Raw genomic sequence first — 25,311 nt, forward strand, 5'->3', positions numbered from 1 at the left:
GCCTGGGTCACTGTTATTTATGCATAGTGCCTGGCATGTGGAAGATCTCCCTTTTTTTTTTTTTTTGAGATGGAGTCTCACTCTGTCGCCCAGGCTGGAGTGCAGTGGTGCGATCTCGGCTCACTGCAAGCTCCACCTCCTGGGTTCACGCCATTCTCCTGCCTCAGCCTCCTGAGTAGTTGGAACTACAGGCGCCCGCCACCACGCCTGGCTAATTTTTTTTTTTTTCTGTATTTTTAGTAGAGACGGGGTTTCACTGTGTCAGCCAGGATGGTCTCGATCTCCTGACCTCGTGATCCACCCTCCTCGGCCTCCCAAAATGCTAGGATTACAGGCATGAGCCACCGCGCCCGGCCAGATCTCCCATTTTTTTTTTTTTTTTTTTTTTTTGAGATGGAGTTTCGCTTTTATTGCCCAGGCTGGAGTGCAATGGTGTGATCCTAGCTCACTGCAACCTCCGCTTCCCGGGTTCAAGTGATTCTCCTGCTTCAGCCTCCGAAGTAGCTGGGATTACAGGCACCTGCCACCGTGCCTGGCTCATTTTTGTATTTTTAGTAGAGACAGGGTTTCGCCATGTTGCCAAGGGTGGTCTCGAACTCCTGACCTCAAGTAATCTGCTCGCCTCGGCCTCTGAAAGTATTGGGATTACAGGCATGAACCACCACGTCCTGTCAATAAAGCCTTTTTCCATCGGGACCCTCCTTTTACATTCACAGCAGCCCAGTAGTGTGGTCGATAGGGTCCCAAGATAGAGACGAGACTTTGATGTGCAGACAGGAGGCTTTCTTAAAATGACAGGGACTCAGCCTCTTCCCCTGAGACAAGATTGCTTAGAATTTCCAGGACTCTTGGCCCTCAGCTGTTTTGTAAGATTTCCATGTGGGCCTTGCCCTCTGTGCTTTTTCTTTTTGGCTCTGAAGAAGAGGCAGGGCAGGAGAACCTGGCAGCGGGGCTGGCCCCATGAGCAGTGCGTCCAGGCTCAGGGCATTGGGGCGGCCTTCTGAGAAGCAGCGGCTAAATGGGGAAGGGACAGTGCTGACGGCTGGAGGCTGCACAGGCCAGGAGTCTCCTGAGTGTGATGGGACTTGCTGTCCTCCATGGCGCCTCTGCCTGCCCCTCCCTGCCATGTTCTGATAAATGGAAATGCAGGCTTGAGGAAAGGACAGGCTTTTCCATCTCTTGAGGGAAAAGTGGGACATGAAAGCCAAACTGGAGCAGAAGGACAGCCTGACCTGGGGACGAGCTGCTTTCCTCTCCGCAGCACAGCTTTGAGCGCAGGGGACACAGAGAAGGGCTGGGATGTCACCTTGCCCAGAACTCTTGGTGGGAGACAAGACCTCCTGAACTGGGTGGTCCCTGAGAAAATGGGCTGCCTCAGAGAACCCAGCGGGCACCTGTCATGCCATGACTCCAATCCATCACCACCACCACCTCCATCTCCTCTCCTGCCCCTCCTGCCCTGTCTCACCTCAGCTCTCCCTGTTGTATTTTCCACAACTGCCCAGGGAGCAGCCAGGGGACTCCATTTGGTGCCGCTCCCCTGGTACCCGCCAGTCAGCCAAACAGCCTCGCAGACGTGAGCAGCTTCCTGGGACCTGGGGTGCCTGCTGCAGGTGTTCCTAGCAGGTAGGTACAGACAGTGGGCAGGCTGCTGTAGGGCAGGAGAGCCGCCTGAAGCCTGGCCTTGCTCCTCCCAGCCCCATCGGCATCTCCTGGCGGTTCTCCCCTCCCCTTCTCTCTCTCACTCACCCTGGAGAGCAGGGTGGGTTGGCATCTACTGGCCCCTTGCTCAGGTTTGATTGGCCCTGGCAGCTGTGCATGACTTCTCTCTCCCCGTGTTGCAGCCTCTTCGGGATGGCTGGCCAGGTCCCCCCGCTCCAGTCTGTCACGACGGGCGGCAGCAGCAGCACAGGGCTGGCCTTTGGAGGTGAGTCCTGCCTGTGGAGACCCAGGGGAGGGGACCTGAGGCCAGGAGGAGTCTAGGGACTCTGGACAGGGTGGGAAGGGGAGAGATTGAGAGGAATGCTCAGGCATCACAGGATGAAGCACGTGAGAAAAAAAGTAACCATCTCTGTCTCCTGCCGCTCCCCATTCCACCTGGGCAGCCTTCACCAACCCTTTCGCAGCTCCCTCCGCCCAGCCCCCGCTGCCTTCCACCAACCCGTTCCAGCCCAACGGCTTGGCGCCAGGTAAGCCTCCAGCACGGTCCCTTGTCCTGACCATCTGAGACTCCCAAGGCGCACATTACCCTGCAGCCTCTCCCTTAACCCTTGGTCTCACACTGTCGGGAGAAGCAGACAGCCTGGTTCTTCCCCTGCCCACACGGTGCCAGGCCACCTAGCACCCAGGTCACAGAGCCAGATTTTAGAATTAGAAGCACACAGGCGGCTACTTACCAGAGACCGCACTGAAGACTGTTTTAGAGTTGACTGACAGTGGCAACGATTCTCCTGTCTCCGGCCCTCAGCAGTGTCCCTTTGGGCACCCAGCCCCAGTCCCTTCTGTCCCCCGAAGCTTAAGCCACCTGAAACACTCACGCTGTTCTCTGCTTCCATCAACTCCAGGCCTGTTGTCTCCTCTCACCCTGGCCCTCCCCAGCCTCTGCTGCTCTCCCCTCAGACTCATGCTGGCTGAAGCCTTGAGGCCGGGGGGAGAGGAATAAGAGCAAACACAGAAGAGCTGTGTGGTGGGCCCAGTGCTGAGGGCTTCATGGCCCTGATTTGATCTTCACAGTAGCCCTAGGAGACAGACTGTCCCATTTTAGAGATGAGAACTGAAGCACAGACAGCGTTAGAAGTTTGTACCGTTTTTGCAGTTTAGTGGGAGGCTAGCCCAGTCCTGCAATGCGCCTGTGCCTGGAACCACCATGCCCTCCCTGCCACGTACCCCCGGGCAGGGAGAGGGCAGGGTTGTTTGGTGGTGTGAGAAGCAGAAGAGTTCCATGGCTGGGTCCCTCGCTCCTCATGTCAGGAAAAACTATATCCCATTTTCCCATCTTGGAGGGACTTAGGAAAAACAGTTCTCCAGCCCACCTTCCAGAAGTTCACCTGAGCCTCCCGCCTTTCACTCCATAGGGCCCGGCTTTGGGATGGGCAGTGCTGGGCCTGGCTTCCCCCAGGCAGTGCCACCCACCGGGGCCTTTGCCAGCTCCTTCCCAGCACCGCTGTTCCCGCCGCAGACCCCGCTGGCTCAGCAGCAGAATGGTAAGAGCTGTAGATGGACAACCCCTTTCACCCCATCCCGTCTCTGCATAGAGATCAGTTAGTTGTTCCTCCGACCTCATCAGAGCCCATGCAGTGCCCTTTCTGACCAGCAGGGGGGACTAGGGAAGCACCAGACCCGCCCGGGTACTTCCACTGCTCTGTTCCCTTACTCCCCCAGTTTAGGAGGGCCCCCCTTGCTGTCCGCCTGCAGGAAGGTTGGCTGGTGTCAGCCGAGTGACTGCTCTCGCCCCTTAGGCTCTTCTTTCGGGGACTTAGGATCAGCCAAGTTGGGGCAGAGGCCACTGAGCCAGCCAGCTGGGATCTCCACCAACCCCTTCATGGTGAGTGTCCCAGCAGGGGTGCTGTGGTAGGGCTCGTGGGCTTTCCCTCTGGGACAATCCTTCCAGAAGAGGCTGATGTGAGGTGGCCCCTGTGCCCTTTCCTCGTGAAGGTTTGCGTTGTCCAAGCCAGGGTTGAGCTTGGGCCTCAGCTCTTCTGGGCCCTGGCATCTCCCATGCTGTTCCAGCCTGCCCTTGGCTCCCTTCTCCCTCACTTTCCTTTTTTTTTTTTTTGAGACAGTCTCACTCTCTCCCAGGCCCAGTCTCAGCTCACTGCAACCTCTGCCTCCTGAGTTCAAGCAATTCTCCTGCCTCAGCCTCCCAAGTAGCAGGGACTACAGGTGTGCACCACTGCACATGGCTAATTTTTGTATTTTTAGTAGAGATAGGGTTTTCCCGTGTTGGCCAGGCTGGTCTTGAACTCCTGACTTCAGGTGATCAGCCCACCTTGGCCTGCCAAAGGGCTGGGATTACAGGCATGAGCCACCGTGCCCGGCCTTTACTCCCTCACTTTCCCACTGCCCTCAGCATAGTGATTTTTCAGGAGAAAGGACTCCTGGCTGCCTTTCTTCTAAGCTTCCAGTTCCTCTCCCCTAACTGGAAAATGTATTGTTCTTTCTTTCCAGACTGGACCCTCATCAAGCCCATTCGCCTCCAAGCCTCCAACCACTAACCCCTTCTTGTAGCACTGTGTTTTTGGGGGGCCTCTTCCCTGCCTTCTGGGGCCCCTCTGCTCCCTAGAGCTCTGGTGACCACTTGCCTGTGGGCATTTCTATGGGCCTTGGGGATGGTGGAGGTGCTAATGCTTTGCTTGGGGCCTACAGGTGAAAGGTGGCTGCCCTCAGATTCCACAAAGCCTCTGCTCCCCTCCCTCGTCCCACCCCCACCCAGGCAGGAAGCCCAGGAGGAGTGCGGGCAGGGCCTGACCTGGAGGAGTGATGGTTGAGGGGGAGGGATTTTTTTCAAATGATCAGTTCCCTGTGGAACAGCTCTTCCCTGGGCCTAGCTCGCCAGCGCTGTGCTCCTCGTGGACGGGAGCACAGTGGGGAAGGTAGGGGAAAGATGAGGCACAGTGTTGACGGGGCAGTGACCAGACAGTCCTGAGACCCAGAAGGCCCAGGTGGCCCAAGTGCTCTTGGTGGCCCAGCTTGGCCAGCACACACTTCCCTCCTGTGGCAACCCCTGCTGAAGGGGTCCCCCATTGTTTTGCTTCCCCAGCGCCCAGGATGAGCGGTTTACCATCAAGCTCACCCGGGTCCGGCTCCTGTCAAGCACTTTAGTTAGCCGTTGGTGTCATGTTTGGATACCAGTGTTTTATATTTATACATAGAGAGGATTTTCTAATATAGCCTATTATATATAAATAGATCTATCTATATGCACATACATACATATATACACACACCCAGCCGATCTCCCGCTCCCAGACTGCTCTTGTATGTGGGGAATGGGATGAATCCCCATCTGTGCCTCGACCATCAAAGCCGGAGCTCCAGGGCTGGAGGGGGGCAGCCATGTGTCCTGACCCCCACCATCCCCAGAGCCTGGGTTTTCCAGGGAAAGGCTTTGTGCAATTGCCTGGTCTTTTTTTTTTTTTTTTTTCTCCATGTGCCTCCCTGTCCCCAAATCTCTGCACCAAAGCTCATTGCAGGCAATGTTGGAAAAGAACTGCATTTGAACGAAAGAGAAAACGGCACTTGTGGTTTTGCTTCAGGCCACTTTGAGGGGTTGCAGCTCAGTCAACATGACTGATCCTTGATCTGGCTCTGTTGGGCTGGACTGCCTGGGCCAGTGATAATGCTGCCATTGGCCAGAGACAGGGCAGAGCCCGTCCCTGTCTGAACAAGAGTCCCGCATTAGCAACGAGAAGAAGCGTGGCGGGAGAGGGGCCGCCACTGCCAGGGACTGCAGTTTGTTGGATGCGAGGGGAATGCCCACTGGGGCCAGGGTGGGCAAAGGAGAGGTTGGTGCCAATGTGGTGCTGGAAGTAGGCCCCTCCTGGGTCTGGAACATTCTCTGCCCCAGGCTCTTTCCACCTGGGGATGTTGTGGCAACAGCCGTGGTGTCTGGGCTATTTGTGTGGTGACAAGACAGACCTGGTCAGGGGGCGGGTGGCAAACACCTCACCTGGCTGGGAAAAGGCCACTTTGCTATTTGGCCCAAGGCCAGGTGAGGCCCCCCTTTCCACCTTTGCTCTGGCCCCGTGGCCATTCATTCTTGGGGTTTGTCTGGGTCTTCCACAGAGAGCAGCAAAGAGATATGGGAATTGGGTGATCAGTGTATTTACTTTGCAGATTTTTCTGGAAATAACCTCTAGCTGCTGCTATTTGCAAGGCTGGGATTGGCCTCCCTGTCTTTTCCAAGAATCAGGATCCATCCTGTCTGTTCCTGTTCTTCTCCCAGCCTCTGCCCTCCTTCTGTCTCCTGGGTGGTCTCCTGCTTCGCTCCCTGGCCTTTGCATGTTCCATCTCTTCTCTTTCTCCCCTCTTCACCACCCTAGATTATCTCTGTGTCCCTCTACCTAATTCTCTTACCAGTTCTTTCCTTTCCGCTTAGAGCCGGAGGGAGGGAAGCTGGAATCTGTTATGGTGTATTAGGGGGAGGAGCCTTTCTGTTATTTCCCCCCAGCTTCCATCACCCTTCCCTTAACGCCAGGAGCGCCGAGGTTTGGAACTGAGGCTAAACTGAAGGGCTTTCCCCTGCTTCTGTCACCCTGTGCTGTCTCCCGGCATCTCCTCTCTATCTGGGTCCAGGCCCGGGTCCTCCCTGCAGACTCCCTCCCCTCCAGCCCACAAGGACTCCAGCCTGCTGGCTGGTGAGGGCTGGATGAGCAGTAAGAAGTTAACGCCAGGTCAGCCTCGGGCCCCAGGGTTCCCTGGGCACAGGCTGACACTAGGAGCTGCCCTCCTTGGCCGGAGACAGCCCCAGCAGCTCAGGCTCCAGCCCTCCAATGAGCCACCTCTCCTGGAGAGTAGCAAAGAATGGAGAAAGACCTGGCTTGAGAGGAAATGGAGAAAACATTGCCTGGTAGCTGCAGATATAAACCCACTGCACACACCACAGGGCTAGAGTGACTCACCTGGGCTCACACCAACTTCTGGCCAATGCGGGGACCATGCTCTGCAGACAGCAGTCGTCTAGCATGGCCCTGGCATTCAGCCAGTCGGTCACCTGTGGGCTATCCCCATGTGTGAGGAAGCAGGAGTCAGCCCCCAAGTGTCTCCACATTGGAGCTTGCGGGTCAGACCTGCAGGCCAGGAGATGGGAGCGGGGCTGAGGGTAGGGGCTGAATGTGTGGCTCTGTCTCTCTGTTGCCTTCCACAGAGGAGCAAGGCCTCGGGCTGAGGAAGGAGGGGCATGCTGGAACAGCCTAATCTCCCCGTGGATTCCTCCAAACCCATAACATTCTTCCATAGGGGCTGAGAATGCAGTGCCCCATCCCTGACAGGGATGAAAAGTGGACCCCTCAGGTCGGGAGAGGCAGAGCTGAGGTTCTGCCACTTCCTGTCCCTGGGGAGCCACTCAAGTTACCAGGGCTACCGGCTGAAATAAATCTTTTCGGGGTAGGGCCAAGGGCAGTGTGTTGCCAAGGCAACTGATGTAGGCCAGTTGCGTGACTCCAGGCTTGTTCTGGTACTCAGTGGGTCCAATCACCTGGCATTGATCAGCACCCACCCCACCCCTGAGGCTTGCCCAGCCCCCAGGCCCTCAGATCCCTGCTCTTCCTGCCTTTCCTGCCCATGCATCACCCAGCACCCAAGGTTCAGTGACAGGGTGGTTTGGAGCTGGTCACTGTCATAGCAGCTGTGATTTCACAAGGAAGGGAGCTGCAGGGGGACCTGGTTGATGGGGAGTGGGAAGGGGAAGGTATAAAGAGATCTTCCTCGGGTATCTTCAAGCCTCAGGGAGTAAAAAAGTCTCCTGGGCCCGGAGTACAGCAGGGACAGGGGTCCTTTGGTGGCCTCTTTGAGGCAGCAGCAGGACTGGGAGGGGGAGGGGTGTGCACATGTCCTTTGTGTCCCTGCCCCTTTGCACATGGTGCCTGTATCAAGGCCCTTGGCCACGTGGGGCTATGGCCTTGAACACAGTCCAGTTTTGTTGGCCACTTATGGAGCCATCGCCTCTCTGTGGTCAACACCCAACACTGGGCAGTTGCTGAGCCCTGCCCCACGGCCCCCCCCCCCGCCCCACACCACACCACCTGTGCTTTGAGCCTCTCCTGCACCCCAGTGGGGCTTCGGCTTACCAGAGGTCACCTGGAGCAGGCCCTGGGTCCCACCTGCCTGCTGGCTGGGTGCTGGTTGGTTCCCTGCATCTCCCTCTCAATGTGACCTTGGAATAGGTGTGTGAGAACCCCAGCTCCATGCACACGGCACTTGCCTCCCATATTCCCACTCACGTGGGACCCCTTCCCCAGGAAGCAGGAAGTGTGGCGGGAAGCACTGCCCACCCTGCTCAGGCTGCCCTGGCCCTTGGACTAGGTCTGGGTCCTTGCTTCTGTTCTCTTGTTCTGTCTTTGTCATATCTTGTTCCTTCCCTGAGGGAGCTCCTCCCTGAATGCCATCTTTATGGGGGCTGCATGTTGGCCTCTCCTCCCTGACCCTCGGCTTTCCCCTTTAGGCACCTTACTTGCCTTGGGTGATATCTCAGGGTCCTCTAAGGTCCCACCAGGTGTCACCTGCTGGTTTGTCTGGTGCACCTTCACCCCCATCCCCCTGCGGGGTCAGTGGTCCTTGGATCAGAACTGAGTGCAAAAATGTCCAATCCCCAGCCCAATCGCAATTTTTTCAAGAAGCAAAGGGTACCCCCACCAGGAAGTCCACACGTCCATGGTCAGAGCCTTCAGGTGGTCCCGGGGTGGTATTTTGGGCAGTGGTGGCAAGGAGGGGCCCAGAGCAATGGGGCAGCCCGAGGGGGTCTTCTTGAGAGATGGCCTCTTCCTCCGAGGTCTCCTTCAGTGGCCACTTGCCTGGGTTCCCGCAGGTATGGTCTGTGCACAGGGACTACTCCCTGAGCTTACTTATCCCAAGTCACCTATCACCCCAAACTCTCAAGAAACTGAATCTCCAGCTCAGAAATAATCCAGTGCAGTGCTCAGTGGCGGTGGCTCTTTTGGTTACTTGGAAGGGCACAAAACCACTCCTGGTTGGGAGGGGGTACACACAAGAAGGACACCTACAGGCCGAGGGGGGAGTGGCAGGAGCCAGCAGGGTGCATGGAGGCCCCGTTCCAACGCCCTCTAATCGCCAGCACCACCACCGCTGCCACAAGTCTGATCACTAGCCTCACACCGAGGCTTTCTCGGTTGCCCGGACGACGTGTCCGGACCGCAGTCAGCTGATCGGTAGAGACGCCCCCACGCTCTCTGCCCCATAAAGGCTCAGTCTTGGGGTCGAGGCCGCCTCTCTTGGACTTCCCTACTCAAACTCCAGTTTCCGGGCGACATGAGGATTAGTCTCGTGGGGTGAGGATTCCGGAGCGGTAGGCGGAGGGAGGGAGGGAGGCAGGTAGTGGGGAGCCCAGGCCAGGGGCAACAGTCACCGGGACACTCGCTGTGCCCAGTCCTTGCTCCAAACTTCCAGTCGGGAGCCCGGGAGAGACGCTGGGCATCAAGACGGGTGGCAGCCTGCCCGGCCGCTGCTCCCGGCCCGCCGAGTTCGCCACCTCACCCCCACCCCTGCTGGCCTCTCCCCGTGCTCAAGACATGAGTCCCAGCCGTCTCTGCCTCTCCTGCAGCCACTTTATTGCCTTCGGCCCTGAATGAAGCCCACAGGCGGCGGCCCCGGGGAGAGCCGGCAATGGCCGTCGTGCCCCTCAGCCAGCCGCTGCCCTGGGCCTGCCCTGCCGACGTGCGGCTCTGCGGCCACCTGCGCGCAGACCCGCCGCGTCCCGAGTGTTCCCAGAGCGAGAAGTTTCGCGCGTGCCGAGCGCGGCCCCAGCGCAGCCTGAGCCTGGCGGGCGCGTGCACCACCAGCAAGTGCGCAGACGCGCGCCAGCACCACCTGATCGCCCTCTACACCCGCGACAGCAGCCTGCGCGTGGCGGCGGCAGGCGAGGCGGAGCAGCAGGCGTGATACAACGCCCTGCTCGAGGAGCGCGGTGCCGCCGGCGAAGCCCGAGCCCCGGGCTTCCGGGGGCCCCGGGGGCTTCTGGCTGTGGTTTATCCGTGGCTCGCCCCTCCCCCAGGTCGCCGAAAGTTCAAACATTAAAGGGTTTACAGGTTTAGAGTTCTCCCGGCACAGGCCGGGCGCGGTGGTTCACTCCTGTAATCCCATTACTTTGGGAGGCCAACGGGGGCGTATCGCGTGAGGTCAGGAGTTCGAGACCAGCCTGGCCAACATGGTGAAACCCCATCTCTACTAAAAATACAAAAATTAGCCGGGCGTGGTGGCACATGCCTGTAATCCCAGCTACTCGGGAGACTGAGGCAGGAGAATCGCTTGAACCGGGGAAGCGGAGGTTGCAGTGAGCCAAGATCAACCACTGCACTCCTAGGTAATAGAGCTAGACTCCGTCTCAAAAAAAAAAAAAAAGTTCTCCAGGCACAATGAGGCCCAGGTGCTCAGGAACCCTCCTATGAGCACCTTCAGACTCCCTGTCCCCCATCCCTGAGACCCCACCTTCTGCGGCCCAGTCAAGCGGCCTGAGCCGTCAGGGGTGTCTGGGAGAGGGGATCAAGCAAGCAGCCCTTAAGACCTTGGCGAGGCTGGGGGCAGCAGCTTCCTACCCCAATGGGCGGGGTGGGGGCTACATAACCAAGGGAGCGGGGAGTGACTACGAGCCCATTCCTACGAGTCCGGGTTCAGGAGCCTGGACACAGGCCCAGGAGTGCCCATCATGATGTGGGGGCTGGCTGGGGACGGGTAGGGACTCAGCGCTGCTCCTGCACCCCTCAGAGCTGGCTGGGGAGTGAAGTGTGCACCAAGTTATCGGCCCCAGAGAGCCTCAGAACAGGCACCGCCAGGCCCCTGTTCGAGCTGCCTCAGCTACGTCTGGACCTGGTCCTTTCTCTGGGGGCACTTGGAGACGTCCCCAGGGCCCGCACGCTCCGCCCGCATAGCTATGCGGGCATTGAGTTCTAGAGCTCCCGGGAGGTGCTGGTGAGGAGATCTGAGACCCAGGCAGCTCTCTCCTGCTGACTGATGGGGGGTGGTTGAGGGAGGGACTGGAGGGAATGGCATTGTAACGCCCTGACCCTGCCTCCTAACTCCCCACCGTGTGAGGGGCTTTAAGGCCCAGATGCCACCTCGGACAAGTGACCTGCAGGGCAACAAGCTGGGGTCCTGCCCCCTCTGTCCCTTCCAGCTGTGGCACCTAAGTCTTGAGTAAAAGGTTCTCCAAGAAGTTGGGCTATTTTGTGGGAGAAAATTCTAGAACCCCTCCCCGCCCAAACCACCGAGACTACACACTTCTGGGCTTTCTCAGCCGAAGCCCTGATCCTCTGTCCTCTGTTTCTCTAGAGTTCGTGCAAGAATCTCTAGAGTCTCAGGTCGGCTGTGGCAGGGCCACCTTTCCGCCAAAGGTGACATTCACATGGACCGGCACCCTCCCCCACACCTGCAGTGCGTTCTTTGTGTCTCCTCTGAGCCAGACAACTATCCCACCCAGCCCAGAACTGAACTCCTGAAGCCCCAGCACAAGAGGTGTGGGAGCACCAGGGATATTACCGCTAGTGCCCCCTAAAAGTGAGGTGCCCCTACTTACTCCCCTGCCTGCTTAGTATACATTCAGCCCTGCACTGCCATACAGACCACCCACCCACTCATTAAAGGGGCTCTGCCCGGTCAGCCCAGAAATGCCTTAGGTCATGGATACCCTCGTCCTCCACCTAACACAGCAGGGGGTGATCTGCAGTGGGACAGAAAGAGACCCCATTCCTGCCTCTGTGACTTACTCTGCTCCCAGCCACACGGAGCCTGTTTGGCAAACCAACACTGTTTTATTGTCAACACAACCAGCCTACTCTGCCCCGAGAAGGCTATGGACAATGGGTGTCTGGGGTCTGTGGGAGAGAGAGGTCAGCACCCTGAGAACTACTGGGGCTACCACAGGGACTGGGTGGGTCAGAGGTAGGGTCTGGGGGGCCAGCCGCGGAGGAGCTGGGCCTAGGCTCCCCCTGGCTCATCTGCAGCAGGCCAGTGAGAGCAATCAGCTCCGGCCCGCTGAGCCAGGCAGTGGAGGGGCCCCGGGAGGGTGACGGGCGGGGGAGCACCCTGGCAGACATGATGGGGGGCGGCGGCAGCAGTTTCAGGGAGCCCATCATCTGAGGAGAGAGAATGGAATGTGTTTCCTGCCAGGCAAGCCTGGGGTAAGGACAGGGAGGGGAAAGAGCTCTCACCTGCTGGGGGGCCTTGGACAGGTACAGGGGAACACGCTGCCCCCGGGGCAGCAGAGGGTCCGAGAGGAAGATGTCTTCACAGCACATCACCGGGAACCCTAGGAGGAAACACCACTAGGGTGGCGGGCTGCGGGCTCCCACCCCTGGGCACTGGTTCCTGGAGGAGTTGGGGCAGCCTTGCGCCCCCAGGGGACCAAGGGAGGTACCTGCATCTGGGGGCGCCTGCTGTCCATTCCAGTGCCCTGTGGCAGGGGCCACGGGCCTGAGACCCCTGCCCGAGGCTGCCTCGTACAGCGGCCAGAAGGAGGGGTGACACAGTGTCCGGCCTGAGAACGAGGCTCCTGAGCTACAGTTGGCCCCCTAGGGTGAGGAGGACAGAGCACTGGAGCCTCAGGCCACCACATAGCTCCCTGAGCGCCCCAGCCAGCCCCACAGGTTTGCCCCCAACTCACCCACACCGGCCGAGGTCCTGCTTTGACTTCATACTTGGGATCCCAGGGTGCCAGTGGAGTTATCCTCGAGGGGACCACCTCCCAGGCCACCTGGGGGGAACGGGGATCTGGGGGGACGCTTGGGGATTATAACAGGCTCACAGTCAGTGAGAGGCTCTTAGGGGTAGTAGAGGCAGCAGGGCCCGTCCTACCTGGGGCTCCGGGCGGCTGCTCAGTGGCCGGGCCTGGCGGGTGGTGGGGCAGCAGCAGCTGCTCTCTCCGGGTCCAGGAAGGGCTACGGGATGGGGGCTGTGGGCTGGAGGGGCAGGGACTGAGGCTGCAGCCACACCGCCCCCACGCACCCTCCCCTGGAGCCCAAGGGTGCCTGGTGCAAGGGAGGCCGAGGGACCCAATCTCCAGCAGGGACAATGGAGAAGCCTCCGTAGAGCGCGTGGTGAAGGCATGGAGGCCCCCAATCGCTGTCCCCCCATGGCTCCGTCCGAGCCCCTCACCTGTCCCATGGGGGTGTCCCCAGCTCTCTGGGGGCGTCCGCTCCGGAGCTCCAGGGCTCGCCCTGGTCCTTGCCCGCCGGAAGGCCTGGTCCCTCGGGCGCCTCCTCCCGGCCCGCGCCCCACCGCGGCGGCGACCAGGGCAACATTCCGCGTTCCCGAGCGCAGGACCGTACCGCCGTGTCCCCACCGCCCGGCCCGGCCCGGCCCGCTCAGCCTCCCTCCGCGGCGCGGCGCGAACCTGCCCTCCTGGCGAACCCACCCCAGAGGCCTCGCGGCGACGCCGGCGCCGCGGCGCCCTGTGCGTCTCCCGGCCACGTGGCGCGTGCCCCCGCCGGGCTCCCGCGGGCGCCCCCTGGCGACTGGGCGGTGAATTCCGGAAACAGAGGCCCCCCAACAACCCCGCGACGCACGTGCTCTCAGACACAGTTACACCTGAGGGCCACCCAGAGGGCTTCTGGCTTCTGTTTATTGCGGCTGACACGACACCTGCGACACCCGCGGTCCTTCCACCCAGACCCTCGGCCCCGGAGGCAGCCAGGCCCGCAGGCCAAGGGGGCCCAGGCCCAGGCCACCCTCACCAAGTGCTTGTCTCAGAGCGTGGAGCCCAGGCGTGTCTTCTGCTCCCGGGGTCCCGGGCGGGGTGGGCCCTGTGCCCCCACCTTCACCCCTAAGGCCGGTCCAGCAGGGCATGGACGACAGCAGCGATGTAGGGGAGGCCCCTTCCCGGGGCCCCCTCCTCTTCCAGGATGTGGTGGGGCTGGCACAGTGACTCCTGGGGGAAGGGGCCGGGTTAGCTTCCCCACGGTGCCCCCCGCGGCTTCCGGCCTGTGGCAGGGGTTCGGGGGCAGACCCGAGCATCACCGTGCGCTCGGGGCTGGGCGACAAATGAGACGCAAGAAAGCTGTCAGCGATAACAGAAGGGAGATGACACGGGGGGTTGGCGGAGGCTCCAGGAGCATAAGAGGCCGGCATCTCAGGAGGGAGATGCTGGTGGGCACAGAGCCATGGCCACAGCCACCAACACGCGGAGCAGACGCGCGCACACATACACACACAGGCAGGGTGGCCACGGTCTGTACAGTTTATACACAGAGATAGGGACCCAGCCTGGGCCCCGCACCCCTACAAATATAGATCCTTTCTACAAAATAGAGATCATTTAGCCCCCCCATAGCAGCTGTTGGGGGGGAAGGGGAGGACACAGGAGGAAGGGGGAGACTCCAGCTCCTGCCACCCCTCATGGGGCACAGAGAGCAGGGGCAGGGCCGGCGGGGACATGAAGGCACCATCAGCACTGAGAGGTGGGGACTCGTGGGGCTACTGGAGGGAGGCCAGAGGCTGGGGGCCCAGGGTCTGGGGGCACCAGAGTGGGGCCTCTGAGGTCAGTGTCTGTGAAGGGGGTGCACTAGTGTCTTTGGTCAGGGCTGAAGGCACCGCAGGTGGGGTCGGGTGGAGCAGGGGCCTTATAAATAGAGGGAGAGGGAAAGGGGTGAGGGACGGCCAATTTTGGGGCCTAGGAACCCAGGAGCCGAGTGTAGGTGACATAGAGCAGCAGCATGAGGACCACGTAGAAGACGACGAAGCCGCCCAGACCAGAGGGGGGCCAGAGGGGCGGTAGGGCCTTGCCCCCCACCCGCTTCACGGCCTCCAGCGCGGTCCGCAGCCCCCGGGCAGTGCCCTGGAGGAGATCCGAGGGCGAGCACAGGTCAGCCTGGGGGAGAGGAGAGCAGGTGGACAAGGACAAGGGACAGACGTCAGCAGCAGCAGCAGGACAGTCCCTCCCACCCCTGCCCTCACGTGCTGGGGCCAGAACCACGCCCACATGCTGACGTGCCAGGCAGGGGGAGTGCAGTGCAGGAGAAGTGCAGGGCAGGGCATGTGCAGGACAGGTGACATGCAGGGCAGGGGGCGTGCAGAACAGGTGACACGCAGGACAAGATGGGGCCTGCAGGGCAGGGCATGTGCAGGACAGGTGACATGCAGGGCAGGGGGCATGCCGGGCAGGGCAGGGGCAGCCTGTGCCTTCATCTGAGAGCAGACACCCGCTGCGAATGGAAGCCCACCATCCATGCCACATGCTCGGCTGAGCCCGACATGCCACCACTCTTTAGAAAGCAGCCCCCATACCTCAGGCACCCCCATTTTTCGACAGGCTTCTAGAAAACTCTCCACATTCTTCCGAGCCTTGAGGGCACTGAGTTTTGGCTGGGGTGGGTGAAAGAAGAAAACGTGGTAAGGGAGAGGCCGCAGCTGCCCCGGCCCATCCCCCACCTCTTCCCCGGCCCCAACTGACCACAGCAGGGGAGGGCACATGGATGAAGGGCACGGAGCGCGGCCGTAGCTGGTTGGCCAGCTGGCACAGGATGACCCCACTGGCCAGAGCCTCGGCCAGGTCCTCAGGCAGGGGCCGCTGCAGCCGGGACTCCAGGACCTGGCCGTAGAGATCACATAGAGCAGGGGTCAGGGAAGGAGAGGCGTCTGGGAGGCAGGGAGAGTGGGGGGCTCAGGGCTAGCAGGGAACTTGTACCTGTCCCTTCCTGTCCTCAGGGGAGGTGCCAGAGTGGGCACAGGGGATGTGGAGGGAGGCTGGTCCCAAGGACAGCAACACAAGGAGGTGCCCAGCCCAGGCCCTTGCCCACGCAGCTCCCGCCTCTGCTCACCTGGCGCAGCTGAGTCATTAAGTCCTTCTCATCTGGAACCTGGGGGGACCGCCGAGGTCTCAGGACAGAGTCTGGTGAGGAAGGGCCTAGGAGAATAAGGGGGGCATAGGGCTGCCTCCACTGCTCACCACTGACTCTGTAGCTGGGTCCCAGTGGCCTGGCACCCACACCTCCTGCCTCTCTGCTTGTGGGATTTTCTTTTTTTATTTCATGGAGATGGGGTCTTGCTATGTTGCCCAGGCTGGTCTTGAATTCCTGGGCTCAAGCGATCCTCCCACCTGGGCCTCCTAAAGTGCTGCGATTACAGGTGTGAGCCACCACACCCGGCTTGCTTGTGGGATTTTCAACACAAAGGTACAACAGACCCAGAGGGCTCCCTCCCAGGGCAGAAGGGTGATGTAGCAGTTGGTGCTGGCAAGCACTGGGTCAGCACTGGGGAGGGTGGGACACCCACCTGAGCCACTCTGAGAGGAGGAACGGAAGAGGAAGCTGTTTGGTCTCTGAATGGAGCCAAGCGGCCGTGGAGCAGGTGCTATCGCTGGGGCCGGAACCAGGGACACAGCGACAGGGGCAGGTGAGACAGGCATCCCCTCTGTCCCTCTCTCCCAACCAGCCCTCACCAACACAGGCCCCATCCTCCTCCCAAAATTCCTGTCCCACCTGGTCCAGCTATGGGAAGGGGCTCCTGGGAGGCGGGGGCAGGGGCGGGGGCTCCCTGCCCCGCTGCAGCCCCTGCTTGGGAGGCACTGGACTTAGGCGGGCCGCTGAGGAGAGACAGAAGGGAATTAGAAGGATGGTTATAGGAAGAGGAGTGGGGACGGGATGCTGGCAGGAGACCTACTTGTGCATGGCTTGAGTGGACACAGCGGCGGCCCCTCCCACAACAGCCCTGAGCCCTGGCTTCAAGAGGCTGGAACAAGGAGAGGTGGGGTCAGCTAGTCCCGAGGCAGAACGGCTCAGCGGGGCTCGGTGGCCCCATTTCCAGGGCTCAGTGTCCAGCAACAGCCCCGGGCGGCCCTGGGTCCCACCTATCCTTCCTCGGGGCCCCCCACGCCCCGCTCTGCTGCTGCTGCCGCCGTTCCCGCTCCTGCCACAGTTGCAAGGTGTCCGGGCGCCGCCGCTCCTCCCCTGCCGGCTCCTCCCGCCTGAGGGACCAAGACAGGGCAAGAAGGGCAGACCCCGGGGTCAGGGAAGGAGGTGGTTGGGGGGTGGGAGGATCGGGCAGTGGCATCAGTTTGGGGGCTTGAGGTACCTGCTGCTTGGTGCCCTCTCCCTGTCCCCTGCCCCAGGGCTTAATTCGGGTGGTCGCTGCTCCTAAGGAGAGAACAGCAGAGCAGCTGAGGGCAGGCCTGTGCCCACGCCTGCCCTGTCCCCTCCTCCAGCTCCCCTCCCTTGGGAGAGGCACAGCTAGGCTCTCACCTCCACAGTGCCTCGCTCTTCATCCTCCCCGGGGACGTGGCTGTCGATGAAGTCAATCTGCTCAGGGTCTCCGTCCGCTGGGGAGGCCAGCATGTCAGCAAGTGAGCGGGGACCAGGCCCTGGTCCAGCCCAACTCCCGGCCAGCCCTGCTACTCACCTGAGCCGTCCTCCTTGCGTTCTCTGGGCCCCCGGGGCTCCCGGGCCAGCTCTGAGATCCGGAATGAGAGCTCCGAAAATTCATCTGTTGACTGTAAAGGCAGAGGCAGAAATAGGAGATGGCCTCTCTGCACGTGGGGGCTCGGGACCTGGGGGGTCCTGCGTGGGACTAAGCTCAGGGTCTCTGCTGAGCCAGCCCTTCCCTGGGATGCTGGGCAGAGGGAAGGAAGAGGACAGCTCCAGCCTCTGCCTGGCACCCTGCAATTTGGAGGTCCCCAGCTCAGAGGTGCTCTCCCAGGGCTGACACCCTCAATCTCCCATGGACAGGACGCCCTTACCTCATTTCCAGACCACCTCTTGCTGCCACTATCAACACTGTGGAAGCCTGAGTCCAGCCCGCCATCGTACCGATGTCCCGGAAATAGATCCTCTGCAGGGCTGGGGCCAGCCAAGCGGATCTGGTCAGCCTGATGCTGGACAACAGCCCCCCATCCTCCTGCCAGAAAGCAGGGGGTACCTGGGGCCGGGAAGGGGCATTCAGTATCCCAGGGCTTCCTTCCTCCCCACCTAGGACTTACCAGGGACTGAAACTCGGGGGCCGAGAAGGGGCCAGGTCCCCCAGGGCCGACCCACGCTGCCCGGCCTCTGTGGACAAGTACTTGAAGATGTGAAGTTTCCCCTTCAGGCAGACCTGTGTGCGGGGCAGCACACGCCAGGGAGTTGGCAGGGAGGGCAGCTCCCTGGATCCTGCTCAGCTACCCAAGGGGACCAACCCCACTCCTGCCTAGCCATACCCCTGTCCCCGTGGCCCCCCAGGCACCTGCCTCACCTGGGCAGGTGGACTCTGCAGAGGGTTGCTGTCCAGCAGAATGACCTGCAGGTGCCTCAGGCGGCAGAAGGAGACTGGGATTCGGGAGACGCGGTTACAGGAGAAATCCAGGCGGACCAGAGGGAGGTCCCCCAGCTCTGGAGCAGGTGGGCAAGGGAAAAGTCAGGAGCATGCTCAGGGCTGTGGCCTCACGCTCACTCCCTCACCCTCGGCTCCAGCTGGCCAGTCACCCTGGGCCCAGCACAGCCTCTCCCCTGGGTGGCTCAAGTCATTCCCCGGGAACAACCTCCCTGTTCCTCTCTCCACGCGATTCTGGTCCACGGTCTAAGTGAGCCTCCCTGAGAGGGCCCATCCGGACGTCGGCTCAGCCTCCCTGGGAAGGCCCATCCGGACGTCAGGTCCCACCCAGCCCTGTCTGTCCCTCCTCACTCCTCGCCTGCCCACTCCACACTCGAACCCACCCTCCATTTTCAAATGATCAGCACAAGACACAAACCCTGTTCAAACACCTCCTGTGACATGCACCCAGGGCTGCCGATGTTGAGCGGGTTGTGGCCGCCCGGGAGTCCCCTCTCCCCAGCACGGGCCCAGCACTGCACCCTGCATGAAGTGCTGCCTGCCCACAGGGAAAGGTGCCTTTTGCTCATCTTAAAAAGGCACAGTCTGGGCCCGGCGCGATGGCTCACGCCTGTAATCCCAGCAATTTGGGAGGCCGAGGCTGGTGGATCACAAGATCAAGAGATCGAGACCACCCTGGCTAACATGGTGAAACCCTGTCTTTACTAAAAATACAAAAAATTAGCCGGGTGTGGTGGCAGACGCCTGTGGTCCCAGCTACTTGGGAGGCTGAGGCAGGAGAATGGCATGAACCTGGGAGGCGGAGCTTGCAGTGAGCCGAGATCGCGCCACTGCACTCCAGCCTGGGCGACAGAGCGAGACTCCATCTCAAAAAAAGCAACAACAATAAAAAAAGGCAAAGTCTGGATTCAAGGTGGCCATAAGCACAGAATAAAAACCACAGCTCCCTAACCCAGCATGAGGAAGGCTTCCATGACCTGGCTCCATGCACGTTTGCCACCTCACTGCCTACCCCTCCGGGCCCTCAGCTTCTGAGCCTTCCCAGGTGCTGTTTGCTCAGCTGGGAGAACTCCGTTTTCCCCGTCCACGCATCTTTCAAGGTTCAGCTCAAGCGTCACCACCTCGGTGGATCTTTCCAGACATCCCAGATTGGGTGGAACTCATTGCTCTTGCCTCTGTCCCGGGGCATCTTGCTTGGATTTCTTTTCATGGCCCAGAGAGAGCCCTTCCTACTCCTTTTGACTGGGAAGGAAGAGGGCAGGTGCGGAAAGGGTCAGGGAGTGGGCAGACAGGGAAAGTGGATGACCACCTCACTCCCTCCTTGTTCTTCAAAACCAAGTTCACCCTCAAGCATGGCACAGGCCTTCCTGCCACGCCTGGCTCCTCTTCATAAGCCCATGCTTTGCACATGCTGGGTCCTCTGCCTGGATGCAGAAGGGTGAGGAATTCTCCTTCAATGTTCGGCTCCCACTACGCCTGCACCTCCGGTAAAGTCTTCCCCAGGCCCCCCACGCAGAGTCCAGTGCCACCTCCCTCTAGCCCCCACCCAGGGAACCCCCCGATGGAACTTCCCTATGACTGTCTCTCCTCAAGAAGCCATTAAATCCCTAAGAGATGGCCCCAGATCTTAGTCACATCACCCGCATCTACCTGATCCCAACACAGGAATCATACACACACACACACACACACACACACACATGAAAACCACACACACACAAACAACACACAGACACACAGACACAAACACACACAACACACACATAAACACACACAACACATACACACACAACACACACAACACAGACCTAAACACACACAACACAGACCTAAACACACACAACACATACACACAACACAGACATACACACAACACAAAGACACACACACACAGACACAAACACACATACACGTGCACACACAGACACAAACACACACGACATAAATAACACAGACATAAACACAACACACACACAAACACAGACACAAACACAGACACACATACACATGCACATAAACACACAGATACGTACACAGACACAACACATACACAAACACACACACACATACAGACACACATACATGCACACAGACACACACACACAAGACATAACACACACAGACACAAACATACGCTGCTGCCTGCTGAACAAAAGGCATGCCTGCTTTGGGGCAGAGGCTATCAGTGCATCACAACAAGCACACTAAATGAGCCACTTGGGCCCTGGCACCGGCCCTGGCATCTCCGGGAAGAGTGGCAGAGCATCCTGACTCAGGTGTTTGAGAGCCCCTGCTGGGGTGAGCAGGGCTGCTGGATGACCTTGAAGGCCCCTTCCGACCTTGCCAGTCTACCTGGAGCTGATGCACCCACCAGCTCCCCTTCTGTGCCTATGTCCACGTTTCTAACAGAGCTGCTCATCTGCACCCTGCCAGCATCAGAGGGTTGCTAGGTAAAGATCAAATCAGATCGTTTACAGTTTGTTTTATATACTGCAAAAGCCTGGGCAATGAAGGTGTAATTCTCCTCTGAAGATTCCTGGCCTGTAACTTCTTCAAAGCACATACACTGTTATGGACCGAAATGTGTCCCCCAAAAAGTCCTCTGCTGAAATCCTGACCCCCAAAGTGATGGGATTAGGAAGCGAGGCCTTAGGGAAGGAACTGAGATCATGACGGTGGAGCCCTCATCAGTGAGATTTGTGCTCCTTTATCAAAGAGGCCCCAGAGGGCTGTCTCTGCTCTCCGCCATCGGAGAGTACCACGAGGAGCCGGCAGTCTGCAGCCAGGAAAAGCACCCTGCCAGAAGCTGACCATGGAAGCACTCAGATCCTGAACTTCAGCTTTCAGAACTGTGAAAAATGAATGCCTGCCATGTATAAGCTACCCAGTCTGCAGTGTTTTCGTTACCGCAGCCTGAGCCAACTGGGACGCACACACAAACACCTTCTCTCCAGTTCTTCATTCTTCTCACCTTCGGGCAGCGTACTGAGCTGGTTCCTCCGGACATTGAGGTCCCGCAGGGAAGAGAGGCCACACAGTTCCGCGGGCAGGGAGTGGAGCTCGTTGCTGCTCACGTCCTGATATCAGGAAGGCAGTGGGAAGGGGCCATGAGACCAGGCCCAGCAGAACCCACCCTCCCGTCTCTGTCTTTGCTCCAGGCCCTCCCCAACCTCCCCCTAGAAGGTCCCTGCTGCCTGGCTCAAGGGTCCCTTTCCTGGCTCCGTCCCCATCCTCACAAGCTGTCGCAGGCTTCCCAGGGTGCCGATGTCAGGGGGCAGGGCTCCCAGCTTGTTGTTGCTGACGATGAGGACCCTCAGGGGCAGCTGGCAGATGTAGGGTGGCAGCAACGACAGCTGGTTTCGGCTGTGGAAGGGAGAAAAGGCAGCGGGCTGGCTCCCCAGGCATGGCATCCCAGCACTGCCATCCTCTCGGGGTCACCGGGTGGGTCACTCAGTAGTACTTGAGACTGAGAAGGACACGCTCCCACGTGGCCCTGGCTGGGCCTCCCTACCTGAGGTTGAGGTAGGTGAGGGCTGTGAGATTCCCCAAGGCTGGGTTCAGGCATCTCAGGCAATTGTGGTAGAGGCTCAGGCCCTCCAGGGACACCAGCTGGCACGCCGCCTCGGGCACCTCAGGAAACCGGTTCCGGGACAGGTCTAGGGAAGAGGAGGTGTCAGGGGAGAGTTGCGGAAAGGCCCAGCCCCTGACAGGACCTTCAGTCCCCCCAGAGCCGGCTGCCCGCTCCCTCACCTCCAGACTTAAAGATTAAAGGCCATCAATGTGGCCTCTCAGGAGAGATACCAAAGCCTTCCGCCAACGGGAGCACATTCCAGGCGCGACCAGAATGGCACAGGGAAGGCAAAGGCCTTAGCGTCACTGGGCTGGAGAAGCCTCAGACTTGGGGGTTGGGGAATGTCAATGGAGGGCTATCCTGGAGAGCAGCTGGAGTCTCCAACTCCTGTGGTTCCTGTTCAGAGATGCCAGGTGAGGTGGAGGACAGAAGGTGAGAGGAGGGGTCGGTGCTCATGAGAAAACAGTAAGGCAAGGGGCTGGGGGGCTCCCGGAAGGAAGGTGGGAAACCCCTGGGGCAAACCACAGGGAGAGCCCATCCCTCCTCAGGGCCCTTCTTCCCTACTCCAGTGTGTTTTCCACACGGGAAAAACCACAGGTCACTCTCTTTTGGTTCTAGAGATAAAGTCCCCGACGCCGGACGAGTTTTTCGCTAGCCCCAGGGACCAGCAAGCCAGGTCCAAAGAACCATAAAGTTACCGATTCCCAAGGGCTGGGAGGGAAGGGCAAGAAGACCTGGTTGGAGATGGGAGCTGGAGTTCCCAGGTCCCTCCCATCTGGGCTTCTCTGGCCCAGGGCAGGCATCCTTCCTACCCTCTGCTAGCCCTAGCAGCCCCACTCTGCTTCCTCTCTTACTGACACAGACTTCAAGAGATCAGCAACTGTGTGAGCATCTCAGGCATGGCAAGGGTGGAGAGTGTGGGAGGGGGCTGGGGTCTACAATCGCTCTCTTATCTGGAGCACCGCCTTGCTATGCGGAGTCTGGCAGCCTCGGGATTCCCTGTAGCACGGAGCCACTGATGGCTTAGACCTGGAGAAGCCTGCCTTTCCGTTTCCTCAGCCCTGCCTGTCCTGGGAGGGGCCCAGGGCCCGCGAGGGGGAGTCCCAGGCCACAGACCTGGTGAGCTTCTCCAAGAGCCCTTCTCAGGGAAGGGCAGGCCAGCAAAAGCAAGCAGAGGAGAGGAGAAGCCGGGTATATCCCCCAAGGAAATGAGTCTTGTGACAGGAAATGAAGCAGAAACAATCTGTCAGGTTCTGGCTCTGGTAGGCCCCGTGTTTACCAGGGTGGATGACAGCCTGATGCTCCGGGACCCCTCTCTCTTCCTCTCTGCCCAGCCCTGGTGCACACACAGAAGCCCTGGCCTGGGAGATGACCATTCTGGAGAGGGTGGGGGGATGGCATCTGCCCCTCCCAGCCTCGCCTCCACCTGCCCGCTTTCTCTGCATTGGCAAATGTGTTTGTGTGTGTGCATGTGGACGAAGCGGGTGGAGACCGAGTTCTCAGAGTTCTGATGGGGTAGGCAGTGGCGGGGACAAAAGCTAGGAGCAGAAGGGAGCTCAGGCAGGAGGTAGGGCACAGGGGGCACAGGATGTGGTCTGGGAGAGAATGAGCTGCACTTCTCCTTTGCAAGATGGCCCCTCCCCGCCACCTCAGGATTCTTCCTACTATCACCCCAGGGAGCCTAGTCCAAGGGAGATCAGGGACCCAAGACTTAGGGGACACGCAGAGAAGACACTCAGAAAGAGATGGGAGATGGGAGGGGAAGGCTCAAGGCAGTCCGGGCAGCAAGACTGATGCTTTTCGTCTGCTTGGAGGGCGAGGAGAGATGGAGGGCAGGGTATGGGCAACTGTATGTTTTTGTCACTTCCCCTTTCTGTCCCTGCTTAGGGAGAGGGGACAGAGGAGAGAATTCTGGACAAGAGGGACCCCACTTGGCCTAGAACCTGGGCCCTGGAAGGACTGAGGATTCCTGCGTAGAGAGTGGGGCAGACGAGGGTTCTCGGGAAGCTGGGATTTCTGCCCCCCCAAGCTCACAGGAGCGCGGCTGCACCCTGAGCCGGAATGCTGGGGGAGGAGGGGGCAGGGGGCGGGAGATGGGAGGGGCCGGGGAGCTCCGGGTAGTTTTCCCCAAGAGTCCACACAGGGACAGCCTAAGGAAGTAAAGAATAACATTTGGTCTTTGTCAAAAAAACAACCAAGGGGGAGGGGAAAGGAACAGACAGTGAGTGTCACACAGCTGCTGAGGTCAATCTGGAGTGTGGGGTTAGGTGGGGGTGGGAGGGAACCGGGCTGTAAGGGGCAGGAATGGCTCCTGGAGCTCACTCATTCCCCATCTCACGTGTTGCAGAGCAGGCGAGATCAGTGGGGAGGTTTTGACTGGTTCTCCCCAGAAGAGAGGAGAGGGTGTGTGCCAGTGCCGGCCTGAGTGTTCCCAGGTGAGCAGGCACCTGCTTAGGGAGAAGTAAGCACTTTCCTCCAGCTCCGGTCCCCCACCGTGCAGATGAGAGAAGGAAGAGGCCTGGGCTGGGGTGAGGCTTCGGGAATGCAGTCCTCCTCCCTGATCCTGATCCCCACCCCCAGCTGCCGGGCCAAGGTCATAGGCTGCCTCCTGAGTAGCTGAGGCCTGACTCACCTGTCACAGTTAAGTCCCCCACCCCCTACCATCCACAGACACCAGGGTGGAGGGTGCATGGTTGGACAGATCCTGCGGGTGGAGGCGTGGAAGGACAGTCTCTAGCTGGCCAGCACTCCCAGCTAGGAGATAAGATTTCCTTCCCTCCAGCAACGGCCTCAAGTCCCTCCCCTGGGGGAAAGCAGAAACTGAAATGGGAATTCTAAGATCCCTATGAGGTCACAGGCTCCACAGTGACCTCACAGGCTTAGGAAGGAGGAGGAGGAATCTCAGATAAGCGGGTTGGGGATAATAGGCGGAAGAGCTCAGGGAGAAAAGAGTGAGGGGAGGTAGAGATTTGCTTCTTTCCCATAGGCTGGAGGGCTGCGTGGACAGTGGAGAGGGCCAGGACCTTAGGGGGCGGGGTTGCGGCACAGAAAGCAGAAACCTCGGGCTTAGGGGCCAGTCACTGGGAAGGGGGTGCCTGGGGCTGTTCGGATCTCGGTGGGACGGGGGTTAAGAGGTGTAGCTAAAGAAGGAGAGAAAGCAGTTATTAGAGGAGCTCGTGGGGACTGCTTCATAGACCGATTGGAGCTGAGGTTAAGAGATCATGTAAATAAGCCAACCAGGTGAGGGGCGGGACCATCCTACAGGTGCGCAGCTATGCAAATAAAGAGAAAGGAGGAATCTCTCCCAACACTCGGAGGCGCCGGGCGTTCTGTGCAAACGAGAAGCACGTTCATTGTCTAGGGGGTTCTCAAAGATGGGAGGGGGTGGCTGCAGGTTTACGGCAATCAGGAGGGGCAGCAACCCTGGCCGCCAGGTGAAGGGGCGGGCCCGACTCCCGGGCTGGGCGGGGCCCGGGGTGGGGCTATGCAAATGAGGGTCCTGGTCGGGCCCGGGGCCTGGCTGCACTCACCAGCCTGAGTGATGTCTGACAGGTCGTAGCTACGGGCCGCGCCCCGGGGGAAGTGCTTCAAGCGCCGGTTAGACAGGTTCAGGGTCCCGGTGGCCACGGCCTCCTCTAGGGCCCGTTCTGCACTGCGTCTCCCCGGCAGACCTGGAGATCCGGGCACGGAGGTCGTGGCTGCCGCTTCCTCACCCCCAGCGGCGAGTGGAGCCGCTACGGCCGCCGCCATCCGCTCCCGGCGGCTCCCGCTGCCTG

The 25,311-nt window shown here is 60.0% G+C and overlaps 4 protein-coding genes across 10 annotated transcripts in view; 1 reads left to right on the plus strand and 3 right to left on the minus strand.

Moving 5' to 3' along the window:
- Positions 1-9,915, plus strand: part of AGFG2 (ArfGAP with FG repeats 2) — a 31,499-nt gene extending 21,584 nt beyond the window's left edge. For 2 of the 3 annotated variants that reach the window (XM_054496358.2, XM_063668171.1), the window contains 6 exons: positions 1,506-1,626; positions 1,845-1,927; positions 2,106-2,189; positions 3,075-3,203; positions 3,459-3,544; positions 4,168-9,915. In XM_054496358.2, coding sequence (XP_054352333.1) covers positions 1,506-1,626; positions 1,845-1,927; positions 2,106-2,189; positions 3,075-3,203; positions 3,459-3,544; positions 4,168-4,227 — 563 coding nt within the window. In that variant the 3' untranslated portion in view covers positions 4,228-9,915. The remainder of the gene's footprint in view (positions 1-1,505; positions 1,627-1,844; positions 1,928-2,105; positions 2,190-3,074; positions 3,204-3,458; positions 3,545-4,167) is intronic. The other variant, XR_008503799.2, reaches the window with a different exon arrangement.
- Positions 9,916-11,460: 1,545 nt separating this feature from the next.
- On the minus strand, positions 11,461-13,139 carry SAP25 (Sin3A associated protein 25). 2 transcript variants are annotated; one of them, XM_054496372.1, is made up of 6 exons: positions 12,823-13,139; positions 12,523-12,605; positions 12,332-12,438; positions 12,086-12,239; positions 11,880-11,977; positions 11,461-11,804 (listed from the first exon to the last, which is right to left on the minus strand). In XM_054496372.1, the coding sequence occupies exons 1-6, from the start codon at positions 12,966-12,968 to the stop codon at positions 11,520-11,522; spliced, it is 873 nt and encodes a 290-aa protein (XP_054352347.1). In that variant the 5' UTR covers positions 12,969-13,139; the 3' UTR covers positions 11,461-11,519. The 2 variants fall into 2 exon arrangements, with proteins under 2 accessions (XP_054352347.1, XP_054352346.1); XM_054496371.1 differs by having other exon boundaries at positions 12,523-12,626.
- Positions 13,140-13,248: 109 nt separating this feature from the next.
- On the minus strand, positions 13,249-13,869 carry LOC129041113 (collagen alpha-1(I) chain-like). Its single transcript, XM_054496373.2, has one exon. It carries the CDS (start codon positions 13,867-13,869, stop codon positions 13,288-13,290), a length of 582 nt encoding a protein of 193 aa, XP_054352348.1. The 3' UTR covers positions 13,249-13,287.
- Positions 13,870-13,889: 20 nt separating this feature from the next.
- On the minus strand, positions 13,890-25,308 carry LRCH4 (leucine rich repeats and calponin homology domain containing 4). 4 transcript variants are annotated; one of them, XM_054496361.2, is made up of 18 exons: positions 25,066-25,308; positions 21,476-21,620; positions 21,201-21,327; positions 20,936-21,041; positions 17,887-18,023; positions 17,636-17,748; positions 17,396-17,495; positions 17,059-17,149; positions 16,902-16,978; positions 16,735-16,796; positions 16,511-16,627; positions 16,324-16,392; positions 16,143-16,246; positions 15,937-16,020; positions 15,483-15,568; positions 15,116-15,253; positions 14,950-15,027; positions 13,890-14,533 (listed from the first exon to the last, which is right to left on the minus strand). In XM_054496361.2, exons 1-18 carry the CDS (start codon positions 25,283-25,285, stop codon positions 14,336-14,338), a joined length of 2,052 nt encoding a protein of 683 aa, XP_054352336.1. In that variant the 5' UTR covers positions 25,286-25,308; the 3' UTR covers positions 13,890-14,335. The 4 variants fall into 4 exon arrangements, with proteins under 4 accessions (XP_054352336.1, XP_054352338.1, XP_054352337.1 ...); XM_054496363.2 differs by lacking the exon at positions 16,511-16,627 and having other exon boundaries at positions 25,066-25,285; XM_054496362.2 differs by lacking the exon at positions 16,324-16,392 and having other exon boundaries at positions 25,066-25,285.
- Between the last annotated feature and the right edge of the window lie 3 nt (positions 25,309-25,311).

This window comes from Pongo pygmaeus, chromosome 6 (genome assembly GCF_028885625.2).
Source record: "Pongo pygmaeus isolate AG05252 chromosome 6, NHGRI_mPonPyg2-v2.0_pri, whole genome shotgun sequence".
In the NCBI taxonomy this organism is placed as follows: domain Eukaryota; kingdom Metazoa; phylum Chordata; class Mammalia; order Primates; family Hominidae; genus Pongo; species Pongo pygmaeus.

Excerpts from the sequence above, each read along its gene's own strand:
- SAP25 (XM_054496371.1), bottom strand. The coding sequence starts at position 12,968 with ATGTTGCCCTGGTCGCCGCCGCGGTGGGGCGCGGGCCGGGAGGAGGCG. Across the intron at positions 11,978-12,085 it reads GCAGGCGCCCCCAGATGCAG|GGTTCCCGGTGATGTGCTGT; the intron begins GTACCTCCCTTG and ends GTTTCCTCCTAG. Across the intron at positions 11,805-11,879 it reads TGTCCAAGGCCCCCCAGCAG|ATGATGGGCTCCCTGAAACT; the intron begins GTGAGAGCTCTT and ends CTCTCTCCTCAG.
- LOC129041113 (XM_054496373.2), bottom strand. The coding sequence starts at position 13,869 with ATGTGTGCGCGCGTCTGCTCCGCGTGTTGGTGGCTGTGGCCATGGCTC.
- LRCH4 (XM_054496361.2), bottom strand. The coding sequence starts at position 25,285 with ATGGCGGCGGCCGTAGCGGCTCCACTCGCCGCTGGGGGTGAGGAAGCG. Across the intron at positions 16,021-16,142 it reads CCTTCCCATAGCTGGACCAG|CGATAGCACCTGCTCCACGG; the intron begins GTGGGACAGGAA and ends TTCCGGCCCCAG. Across the intron at positions 14,534-14,949 it reads GAAAAATGGGGGTGCCTGAG|GCTGACCTGTGCTCGCCCTC; the intron begins GTATGGGGGCTG and ends CCTCTCCCCCAG.